The following is a 12,266-nucleotide window of genomic DNA, read 5'->3' on the forward strand; positions in this document are numbered from 1 at the left end:
GACCCCGGATTAATAAAAGGACTAAGCCGAAAAGAAAATGAATGAATGAAATTGTCCATAGTGTATGTGTGTGAATGAGTGTGTATGGATGTTGAAGAACAAGTAATTAAATTAACAAAAAAAAAACAATAAACAGGCAACGCGGTGGCGCAGTGGGTAGGACTGTTTCCTCACAGAAAGAAGGTCACTGGTTCGAGCCTCGGCTGGGTCAGCTGGCATTTCTGTGTGGAGTTTGCATGTTCTCCCCATGTTCGTGTGAGTTTTCTCCGGCTGCTCCAGTTTCCCCCACAAGTCCAAAGGCATATGGTACAGGTGAATTGAATAGGCTAAATTGTCCGTAGTGTGTGAGTGTGAGTGAGTGTGTATGGATATTTTCTAGCGATGGGTTGCAGCTGGAAGGGCATCCGCTGCGTAAAACATATGCTGGATAAGTTAGCGATTCATTCCCTTGTGGCAACCTCTGATTAATAGAGGGACTAAGACGAAAAGAAAATGAATAAATGAATACATAAATAAAATCTAATATTAAATGTAAATAAACAAAAATTTTATTGAGTTCTCTTTAAATATATAAATAGACAAACATAGCAAATAATAACCTTGAAATCTAGAATAAATAATAATCGAAATAAGTAGTCTGTAGTCTTTCAATAAAACACCCTGACAATTCTGCCATAATTTACTCATCCTTCACTTGTTTCAAAGCTGTTTGACTTTTTTTTTCATCTTTGAGTGCAAAAGATAATATGTTCAATAATCTTGAATATCGGTAACCATTGACTGCCACAATATAGTGTTATTTCTGCTTTGGAAGTCCACGCTTACCACCAATTTTCAAAATGTCTTCTTTTTTGTTCATCAAAATAAATCAATTAAATGCACATTAAAGGTGAGGAACCAACTGAGGGTGAGTAAATAGTGACTAGTTTCATATTTGGGGTGAACTGTCCCTTTAATGTCAGCTTCATCATTTGGTCCATACTGACTTACATCCTTGATGGTCGTTTACATGAAAAACTAAGTTTCCTCACTGTGCCACTGACTACACACTCAGCTGGAGCAGGTTCACTCAGCTAATCCCAGTATTTTGGGCTCTTTGTGCGCAGGACTGCTGACCTGCACGAACATACTGGGGCCAAACCCTTTGTCTCCCCTGCTTTCACCCAAAACACACCGCTACAGCGACTGAATGGGCTCTCAACACCCGTGTGGCTCTTCTATAGTATGTGCTGAGCTGGCGACCCTGCGGCCTGTCCACCGTCCGCTCTCCACGCGCGCCGCGTGCACAATGGCGGCCGCGCGCATTGTACTGCGCGCACACGACGGCCGGTATAAAACCGCAGCGCCAGATTCTCTCAAAGCTCCACGCGATAGCAGTGTTCAGGCGCGTGCCACACAGTGACTAAACACGGTAAGATCCCACAGAGCTCACGGCACTGTTATAAACTTTAAAAACATTTCAGCAGGGCCACATTAGGCGAATTGCTTCTGTATTAGACTATTTAAATCTCATAATATTAACATTAATTTATGCTAATACTCAATGTTAATTAACTTAATCTTGAATAATACCAATATGTTGGTTCATTACTAACATGAGTGCTAATTGTGAGTTAATTGTGTTGAATTGTTTTTATAATGATATGCAATAACTTTCTTTCTTTATTTACTTTCTTTTCTTTCTTTCTTTCTTTCTTTATTTTCTTTCTTTCTTTCTTTCAGAAATAAAGATGTATAGGTTTACTCGATCCGCCATGATGCAGCCCATGATCAGCTCTGGCATGGGAATGGCTCCTTTCTTCAGGGTAAAGTTAATTCTTCAATTAATTAATTACTTCTTTCAATTTTTAATTCAATAATAAAAACAAACACAGTGCAATTTAAAAATGCTCATATGTTTAATATAAATTCATTATTTGTTATTATTTACCTTTATGACTTTTTGTCTGTTTAACATAAATGAAGATATTTTGAAGAATGTTGGATAGCGGTAACCATTGGTGACCATATTACTGGATAATAAACACTATGGTTATATAGTTTGATTAATTAAACACTAACACTCTAAGGAATGCTGGGATATTTAAACCCAAATTGGGTAAAAAAAATAGACAAACCCAAACTATTGGGTTATATTTGGTCCTATTAATTTCTTACTTACTCCCAGGGCCATTTATATCAAAGCTGATATTTAGCCGCACCATATATGTGTTTTATAACATCTTTTTTTTTTTTTTTTTTTTTTTTGAGGTGGGTTGTTAGATTAACCCCCAACCCGGAGTACCAGGACATACACACATACACTTCAGACAATTCAGCTTACCCCAATTCACCTACAGCACACGCATTTGGACTATAGGGAACTGCAGAGGAAACCCATGTAAACACAGGAATAACAAGCAAACTCCACACAGAAATGCCAACTGACCCAGCCGGGACTCAACTCAGCGACCTGTTTGCTGTGAGGTGACAGTGCTACCCACTGCGCCACCATGTCATCCCCTATTCATTTAATTGGAAAAAAAAAAAAAAAAACTGCTGTTGGTTTAGTCTGCATTACACACAGAATTGGGTTGAAATAACCCAGCATAGAGCGAATGGTAAAATACCTTCTTTATTCATTTAATAAACTTTGAGAAATAATCTGTACAATTGTGTTAAAGGGATAGTTCACCCAAAAATGTAATCTCTGCCATCATTTTCTACTATTTTCATTCAAACCTTTTTGTTAAACACACAAAGAAGATATTTTAAAGAATGCTGATTGATGCAGCACCCATTGACTTGTATAGTAATTGTTTATGCTACAATGGAAGTCAGTAGTTGCCATTCTTCAAAATTCTGTTCAACAGAAGAAACTCATAAAGGTTTAAAATCTAAAAATAAAAGGTTTATTTTGCCTGCATTTGCATGTTATTTACATCAAAACACTCATATAGCTCAAAACCCATATGAGGCAGAGTAAACAATGTGGTAATTATAATTTTTGGGTGAACTATCCCTTTAAATAAAGTTCCAACAGTACAGTTAACATGCTCAAATGCCATTATTTTGCTTGCATTTGCATATTATTAACATCAAAACACTCATAAAAGGTTTAAAAGCCACATGAGGCAGAGTAAACAATAGGGTATTTTTAATTTTGGGTGAACTATCCCTTTAAATAAAATTCCAATAGTACAGTTTACAAGCTCAAATCTCATTACTTTGCATGTATTTGTATATGATTAACATTAAACCTATTATTTTGTGTGTATCAGGTGACCGTGTTCGAGCAGGAGCACTTCCAGGGTAAATGTCAGGAGTTCACCAACGAGTGCTGCAACATCCAGTGCTGTGGCTTCGACAACATTCGCTCCATCCGCGTGGAGAGCGGCGCGTGAGTTACTCTGGAGTGTGCTCATGCCATTTCCGTCTTGTTTTGTGGAGTGTGTGTGTGTGCCTGACTGGATGTTGTGTTTTTGCAGCTGGGTGGGTTACGAGCACCACGACTTCCAGGGCCAGCAGTTCATCCTGGAGAGAGGAGAGTATCCTCACTGGGACGCCTACAGCGGAAACCTGTCCTACCATGTGGAGAGACTCATGTCCTTCAGACCCATCTACTGCGCTGTGAGTTCAACACGCCTGATGTTTTAATTACTGTCAATAATTCATTTTCGATTTAAAGTGCACTTATTATGCCCAAATCACTTTTATAAGGGGTTTAAACACAGTTGTGTGGCAACAGTGTGTGAATATAGCCAGCCTCTGATGGTAAACATTAATTAATTCAATTTAAAAAAAAAGCCCCGCCCATTACGCCCCATTCTCACGGGCCGTCAGCGTCAACGCTTGCCAAACTGCATTGTGGATCCGCCAGCGCCGCTTCAGAGGCGTTGCTTGCTGCAGAAGTTGGGAACAGCTCAACTTTTCAAGCACCGACGGAAGCGTCAGCCAATCAGATCGCTGTATGCAAATACACCAGCTAGACAGTGGCCTATTGCTGACTGAATTTCATTGGCTGACGCTTCTATGACGATCACTTCAGCCCCAACTTCAGACACGCCTTCAGGTTGATGCTGAAGCCCCGTGTGAATGGGGCGTTAGTGATCTCTCCCTCATTAGCATAGACAACCCTAAGTGAGAAGCAGGAGAGTTTTGACCTGCTGAAGATTTTTGTCAGCGACTAAGGATTATAAATGTGGAGTTTTAGGATGCACAAATGAGCACTAGAGTCTCCATAAACTGACGCGTTCTGAGACGCTTCTTTTGACTTTTTGACAGAGATGACGTTTGTCTTGTTTTGAATCTGCCACTATGCTGGTGCAAAGACGGTTGTAGCTCCGCCCTCTTTTGAAAAGAGCACAATCTCATTTGAATTTAAAGCGACAGTCTCTAAAACGGCACTATTTGGATCAAAGCCTAAAAGGGGCAGATTCAAAGAGCTATAAAATAAAATGTGTGGTAGAATGTGTGGTTAACAGGGAAGATTTTTTTCTCAATGAAATTTGTCACTCGACGATTGTTCATTTTCAGGCCCTGCTTGCATCTCTACACATCTTCATTTGTTTTTGTCTCGTCTCAGTCTCACCAGAGCAGCCGCATGACCATCTTCGAGAGGGAGAATTTCCTGGGCCGCAACGCTGAGCTGTGTGATGATTACCCATCTCTGCAGGCCATGGGATGGTGCCGTCCTGAAGTGGGATCCATGCATGTGCAGTGCGGCGCGTGAGTCTAATTCTTTATCTCCTCTACATATGCTCACTGTATTTAGCTTAGTATAGTATTGTCATAAGTATCCATTTCTCAATATGTATTCATTACTTAATGCGTAAACATTTTAACTGGTCTGACCGGATAGTAAAAAGTACTGTCTAGAAATGAGTAAAGCAGTAGTAAGTATTAATTCAGTTCACTGTAAAAATATCTGTAAATTAGATGTTTTTTGTATTATGTGTTTGTTTTTATTTTTCCATATTTTGGAAAAATATTTGGGTTTTATAATTGCATTATGTGAACTTAATCTTTCTTCCAACAACTTTTACCCTTTAAAAGTTAAAAAAAAGTGACTTTTATTAACATTTTTAGTGATATATTGTTGGTGTTGTATATTATAGTTACATATCACCGACTTATTTCTCTCTATTTATTATTTTTGTATCCATTATATTATTTCAAGCTATTAAAATGTCAATAAAAGTCACTTTGTTAAACTGCAGAGTTGAATTTTTAACATCAAAAGTGGACAGAGATCAACATCCCATAATGCAATTCACAACCGTAAATAAACAGAAAACACTTGTGAATCACAAAATATGGAAAGTGATGATTAACAGATATTTTTTACACTGTTTTATTTAACTATTAAGACATTAGTGTTATTTTAAACCATGAAAACGCCAAAATGTGCATATATTTTTTTTAAATGCACATAAAAATAGTCTGCACACAATTGAGGAGGATAAACTTTTTATCCGATAAAAAATGCATATAAATGACGATGGAAATACATTCACCAAATAAATTCCAGCTTCAAAAAAGTCATGTGATTTTGTTTTAACAGATTATAACAAAAACAAACTTGGTTGCGATGGGACGGCATTGGGAACACATTGTAAAACATCTGAAACGTTCTTTTATTATTAAACAGTAAAACAGCAATAATATACTTGCAGTGTTGGGAAAAGTTACTTTTGAAAGTAATGCATTACAATATTGAGTTACTCCTCAGAAAAGTATTCAGTTGCATTACTTAGTTACTTTTTATGGAAAGTAATGCGTCACGTTACTTTTGAGTTACTTTTACTTACCTTTTTTAATAGAGAAGCTCCTCAATTAACACACTAACCTTTATTTACTTTTTAAAAACACATCAAATAATAGTAATGTACTGTAGGGTAACAGATTAATGAAAGTTTAAAGCCATGTGTTTGATGCTTTTGTACTTTTTTGTCCTATTAGTGAAGTAAAATGAGCATTGAGACTATCTCCTTTTACTTTTCTGTCATGCATTAAGAATAATGAGAATTCTTCCAGAGCAGAAATGTAAAGCTCTGCCATCTTGGTTTCTGTTTGTTTTTGCAGAGAGAAATTTATCTTATTGAAGGAGGGATTTAACGTTAATTTTAATTCAGAAATTTATTTTTTTTAAATCGAAATAACTAAATTAAAAAGTAACTCGCATTACATTTTTAAAAAGTAACTTAGATGTTATACATTTTTAAAAATTATGCTTTAATTATTGCGTAATTTGTGTTACTTATGCGTTACACCCCACACTGCATACTTATCTATATATTCAATGTCCATCAGTTCAACAAAAGAGTCACCATCTAGACCAGGGGTCCCCAAACTTGGTCCTGTAGGGCCAGTGCCCTGCAGACTTTAGCTCCATTAGACACACCTGAACGAGCTAATCAAGCTCTTACTAGATGTACTACAACAGGGGTGACCAACCTTGTTCCTTTAGATCAACCTTCCTGCAGATTTCAGTTGCTACCCATATCAAACACACCTGCCTGTAATTATCAAGTGCTGTTCAGGTCCTAATTAATTGATTCAGGTGTGTTTGATCAGCTTTTGAGCTGAACTCTTTAGGAAGATCGATCTCCAGGAACAGGGTTGAGCACCCATGTACTACAAACTTTCTGGCAGGTATGTTGAAGCAAGTAGCAGCTAAACTCTGCAGGACACCGGCCCTCCAGGACCAAGTTTGGGCACCCCTGATCTAGACTCTCCAAAGTCACTTTTTAGATGGACCAAAATACATCAATTTAGTTTTCCAAAAAAATAGTTAATCTTTTCTAAGGCAAGGCAAGAGGTCATTCCCTTGATGGAAACATAGTTAATGATGTGCCAGTACTTCCCCATGGTATTGAGTAGGGATATTTTGTAAGGTACAGTTGAAGTCAGAATTATTTGCCCCCTTGTAAATTTCCTTTTTTTTTATATATTTCCCAAATAATGCTCAACAGAGCAAACACATTTTCACAGTATTTCCTATAATATTTTTTCTTCTGCAAAAAGTCTTATTTGCTTTATTTCGACTAGAATAAAAGCAGTTTTTATTTTTTTAAAAGCCATTTAAGGTCAATATTATCAGCCGCTTTAAGCTATATTTGTTTTCAATTGTGTACAGAACAAACCAGTTATACAATGACTTGCCTAATTACCCTAATTAACCAAGTTAAGCCTTTAAATGTCACTTTAAGCTGAATACTAGTGTCTTAAAGTAAAATATTATGTGCTGTCATCATGGCAAAGATAAAGTTACTAGAAATTAGTTATTAAAACTATTATCAGGGTATAAACATGAATCAAAGATTGAAATTCAATACCTTTTAAGACCATATTTAAGACTCTGCATACATTTTAAGACCTCACCACCACTTCAGGTTTCACCAAGTAACATTGCAGACATTTTAACTTGCAATGTTAACTAAATACTAATTGCAAGAAACAAATCCTAAACTAAAACGGTGTATATATATATATATATATATATATATATATATATATATATATATATATATATATATATATATATATATATATACACTGAATAATGTACTGAGTTAATCCAGCAGGTGGCGCCTTTACAACAGCAGGAATAACAGTGTTTCCCTGGTTTACTGCAGTAAAAAACAAGTAAATCTAGCAGGATTTGTTTGATTTCATAAACTACACATCATCCCAACATTCAAAGATTAAATTCAAGCAAACTTTAGCATACTGAAACGAAATTAAATACCTTTTAAAATAGCATTGAAGACTTTTTAAGGGCCTTAAATTTCAATAAATTGAAATAAAAAAAGTGTTAAAAATTGATAAGACCCTGCGTACACGCTGGTTATGTTTATAAATGTCTTGAAAAAATCATCTACTTTCCATTAAACAGAAATTGGAGGTAAAATATACAAGTATCTGATCCTCACTCTGCATTCTCTGTGCGCAGTTTTGTGTGTTACGAGTTCCCGGGCTACAAGGGCAGGCAGTACATCATGGAGTGCGAGAGGCACAGCGGAGACTTCCAGCACTGGAGGAACTGGGGATCCCACAGTCAAACACCTCAGATCCAGTCCATCCGTAGGATCCAGCACTAAGAAAACCTCCAACCCGCCCCGACACACAACACTCTTCTTCCTCGCCGGTGTCTTTGTACTGCTAGAAACACACACTTTTTCGCCGCACACTCACCATGGTGTGTGGGACGAGGGTGTGGGTCACAGTTACTGACGAAGACTGACCCTTCAGAGATGCTCCAAAACAGCTCAGGTGGAACTCAAAACTACACACACTAATAAATGCTTGATAATCAAACCTGTGTTCACTTCAGTTCTGTGCAGTTGTTCAGTGCGTAAGACTTCAAGGACAACACACACACACACACTTAATACACTTGGTTGAACATGTTTGTGTACACATAGATATCACCTATATACTATATAACTGCAGGTTAACCATGCTTATATATAATCACTTTAACTGTTAAAAGTTATTAGGTAATTAAAGTAATTAATAGTTATGTTAACTACTACACTTGATTGAACGTGTACAATGACATCCCCTATATACTATATAACTGCAGGTTAATTTTGCTCATATATATAATCACTTTAACTGTTTAAAGTTATTCGTTATCAGATAAAGTAATTATTAAAGTTATGGTAACTAAAACACTTGAAAGTAATTAATAAAGTTACGGTAATATACACTTGATTGAACGTGCACAATGACGTGACCTATATACTATATAATTGCAGGTTAATTGTGCATGTATATAATCACTTTAACTGTTTAAAGCTATTAGTTAGTGGTTAATTAAAGTAATAAAGTTATGGTAACTAATGCACTTGATTGAACGTGCACAATGACGTAACCTATAGACTATATAACTGCAGGTTAATTATGCTTATATATAATCACTTTAACTGTTAAAAGTTACTGGGTAATTAAAGTAATTAATAGTTATGGTAACTAATAAACTTGATTGAACGTGCACAATGACATCCCCTATATACTATATAACTGCAGGTTAATTATGCTTATATATATATAATCACTTTAACTTTTTAAAGCTATTAGTAAGTGGTTAATTAAAGTAATAAATAGTTATGGTAATTAATACACTTGATTGAACATGTGCACAATGATGTGACCTATATACTATATAATTGCAGGTTAATTATGCTTATATATAATCACTTAAACTGTTTAAAGCTATTAGTTATTAGATAATTAAAATAATTAATAAAGTTATGGTAATTAATACACGATTAAACATGTGCACAATGACATCCCCTATATACTATATAACTGCAGGTTAATTATGCTTATATATAATCACTTTAACTGTTTAAAGCTATTAGTTAGTAGTTAAAGTAATTAATAAAGTTATGGTAACTAATGCACTTGATTGAACATGTGCACAATGACGTGACCTATATACTACATAACTGCAGGTTAATTATGCTTATATATAATCACTTTAACTGTTTAAAGCTATTAGTTATTAGATAATTAAAATAATTAATAAAGTTATAGTAATTAATACACGATTAAACATGTGCACAATGACATCCCCTATATACTATATAATTGCAGGTTAATTATGCTTATATATAATCACTTTAACTGTTTAAAGCTATTAGTTAGTAGTTAAAGTAATAAATAAAGTTATGGTAACTAATACACTTGATTGAACGTGCACAATGATGTGACCTATATACTATATAATTGCAGGTTAATTATGCTTATATATAATCACTTTAACTGTTTAAAGCTATTAGTTAGTAGTTAAAGTAATAAATAAAGTTATGGTAACTAATACACTTGATTGAACGTGCACAATGATGTGACCTATATACTATATAATTGCAGGTTAATTATGCTTGTATATAATCACTTTAACTGTTTAAAGCTATTAGTAGTTAATTAAAGTAATTAATAAAGTTATGGTAACTAATACACTTGATTGAACGTGCACAATGATGTGACCTATATACTATATAATTGCAGGTTAATTATGCTTATATATAATCACTTTAACTGTTTAAAGCTATTAGTTAAAGTAATAAATAAAGTTATGGTAACTAATACACTTGATTGAACATGTGCACAATGATGTGATCTATATACTATATAATTGCAGGTGAATTATGCTTATATATATAATCACTCTTAATGTTAAAACTTAGTTAATTAAATTAATTAGCATTGATTTTGATTGTAATGCAATAATGTGGACCTTTTGTAAAGCTACTTTGAAACACTGATTATTGTTAAAAGCGCTGTACAGATGAATTTGAATTGAATATTGGGTTTGTAAAGAAATGCATCATATATCAGTCATAATAATGAGAAAATTAGGTTTCATTAGGTATTTAAATGCTGAACTAGATATGAAAAGGTGTTTTTAAAAACTATGATTATTATCAATGATTATTATTTTAATAGGAAGATTTATAGACTCAAAATTGAGCATAACATAATAAAATCATAAAAACTTCATTATAAACTAATTCAAACTAATAAAAAATAAAATTATAAAAATGGGAAATATAAACTAATTCAAACGGATAAAAAAACTATAATTTTATAATTATAGAAAAATAGCTACTCATTTAAAAAAACAAAACAACAAAAACTCAACATTGAGCATAACACAAACCAAAAAAATTTAATGTAAACATTCAAACTGATAAAAAAATGAAAATGATAATAATATTATAATAGGAAAATATATACTCATTTAAAAAACTCATGTAAAAAACAAAAACTCAACATTAAGCATATTAAACTAAAACCAATTATAATGATAATAATTATTATAATAATGTAATGGTAAAATATATAGACACAAATAAATAAAAAAAACTCAAAATTGAGCGCAACACAATAAGCTCCTAAATAATATAAAATAAACTAATTCAAACTAATAAAAAATGAAAAATATAATATTATAAAAACAGAAAGATATATATAGGCTCATTTAAAAACAATTTAATAAAAAAATAAATATTAATAATAGAAAAAGATACATTTATTTATTTATAGACTTATTTAAAATCGTGATTGAGCACAACACAATAAGCTCCTGAATAATATAAAGAATGGCACATATAAACTAATTAAAACAAACAAAAAGAAATATAACAAATTATTGTTTAATTAATATATATTAAATAATAATTATTATAGCAATAGAAAAATACTCCGGCTGGGTCAGTTAGCATTTCTGTGTGGAGTTTGCATGTTCTCCCCATGTTGGCTTTGGTTTACTCTGGGTGCTCTGGTTTCCCCTACAGTCCAAAGACATGCGCTATAGGTGAATTGGATGAGCTAAACTGTTTGTAGTGTATGTGTGTGAATGAGTGTGTATAGGTGTTCCTTCCAGCTGCAACTCATCACTGGGAAACACCCATACACACTCATTTACACACATTTACTAGACAATTTAGCTCATCCAATTCACCTATACCAAGTCTTTTGACTGCAACCTGCAAACTCCGCACAGAAATGCCAACTGACCCAGCCAAGGCTCGAACCAGCGGCCTTTTTGTTGCGAGACGATTGTGCTACCCACTGTGCCACCGTGATGCCCCATATAAAGACTCATTTACCAAAAAAATCATAACAATAAAATCATACGAATAGGAAAGATAAACTAATTCAAACTAATAAAACAATTAAAAAATTTTAATCAATATAATAATAGGAAAATAAATAGACTCATTTATCAAAACAAAAACTCAACATTGAGCACAACACAATAAAAAATAAATATGAACTAATTCAAACTAACAAAATAATAACTGCTGGCTCAGTTGGCGTTTCTGTGTGGAGTTTGCATGTTCTCCCTGTGTTCGTGTGAGTTTTCTCCGGGTGCTCTGGTTTCCCCTACAGTCTAAAGACATGCGATACAGGTGAATTGGGTAGGCTAAATTGTCCGTAGTGTATGAGTGTGTGTGGATGTTTCCCAGAGATGTGTTGCGGCTGGAAGGGCATCTGTTGTGTAGAAACCAAGTGTGCCGCAAGCCTACGTTTGAGTGAAGGTTTCGGCCGTTAGATCGCCCCCTGGGGGCTGGCTGCAGTACAAGTCATAAAGCCCACCTCCTCCGTGTTAATGAAGGAGACTTGAGCCCAAATAAAAAAAAACATTACACTTGCAATAAAATGTCCCGAAAGATGGTTCTGGTTGATTAAGGCACTGGTTATTGTGCTGAAATAGGTGCAGATCTTCATTTTTGTAAACAGTTTGTTTTTAGCAGTAATTTAATGCTGGGCGT

At 34.3% G+C, this 12,266-nt stretch overlaps 1 protein-coding gene across 1 annotated transcript; it reads left to right on the forward strand.

Annotated features, from left to right (window-relative positions):
• The first annotated feature begins 1,367 nt into the window (after positions 1-1,367).
• cryba1l1 (crystallin, beta A1, like 1) lies at positions 1,368-8,294 on the forward strand. The gene is made up of 6 exons (NM_001017738.2): positions 1,368-1,411; positions 1,723-1,805; positions 3,261-3,379; positions 3,468-3,609; positions 4,565-4,707; positions 7,934-8,294. Exons 2-6 carry the CDS (start codon positions 1,731-1,733, stop codon positions 8,079-8,081), a joined length of 627 nt encoding a protein of 208 aa, NP_001017738.2. The 5' UTR covers positions 1,368-1,411; positions 1,723-1,730; the 3' UTR covers positions 8,082-8,294.
• Positions 8,295-12,266: the final 3,972 nt, after the last annotated feature.

This window comes from Danio rerio, chromosome 14, assembly GCF_049306965.1.
Source record: "Danio rerio strain Tuebingen ecotype United States chromosome 14, GRCz12tu, whole genome shotgun sequence".
Taxonomy (NCBI): Eukaryota; Metazoa; Chordata; class Actinopteri; order Cypriniformes; family Danionidae; genus Danio; species Danio rerio.

Excerpts from the sequence above, each read along its gene's own strand:
- cryba1l1 (NM_001017738.2), top strand. The coding sequence starts at position 1,731 with ATGTATAGGTTTACTCGATCCGCCATGATGCAGCCCATGATCAGCTCT. Across the intron at positions 1,806-3,260 it reads GAATGGCTCCTTTCTTCAGG|GTGACCGTGTTCGAGCAGGA; the intron begins GTAAAGTTAATT and ends TGTGTGTATCAG. Across the intron at positions 3,610-4,564 it reads TCAGACCCATCTACTGCGCT|TCTCACCAGAGCAGCCGCAT; the intron begins GTGAGTTCAACA and ends GTCTCGTCTCAG.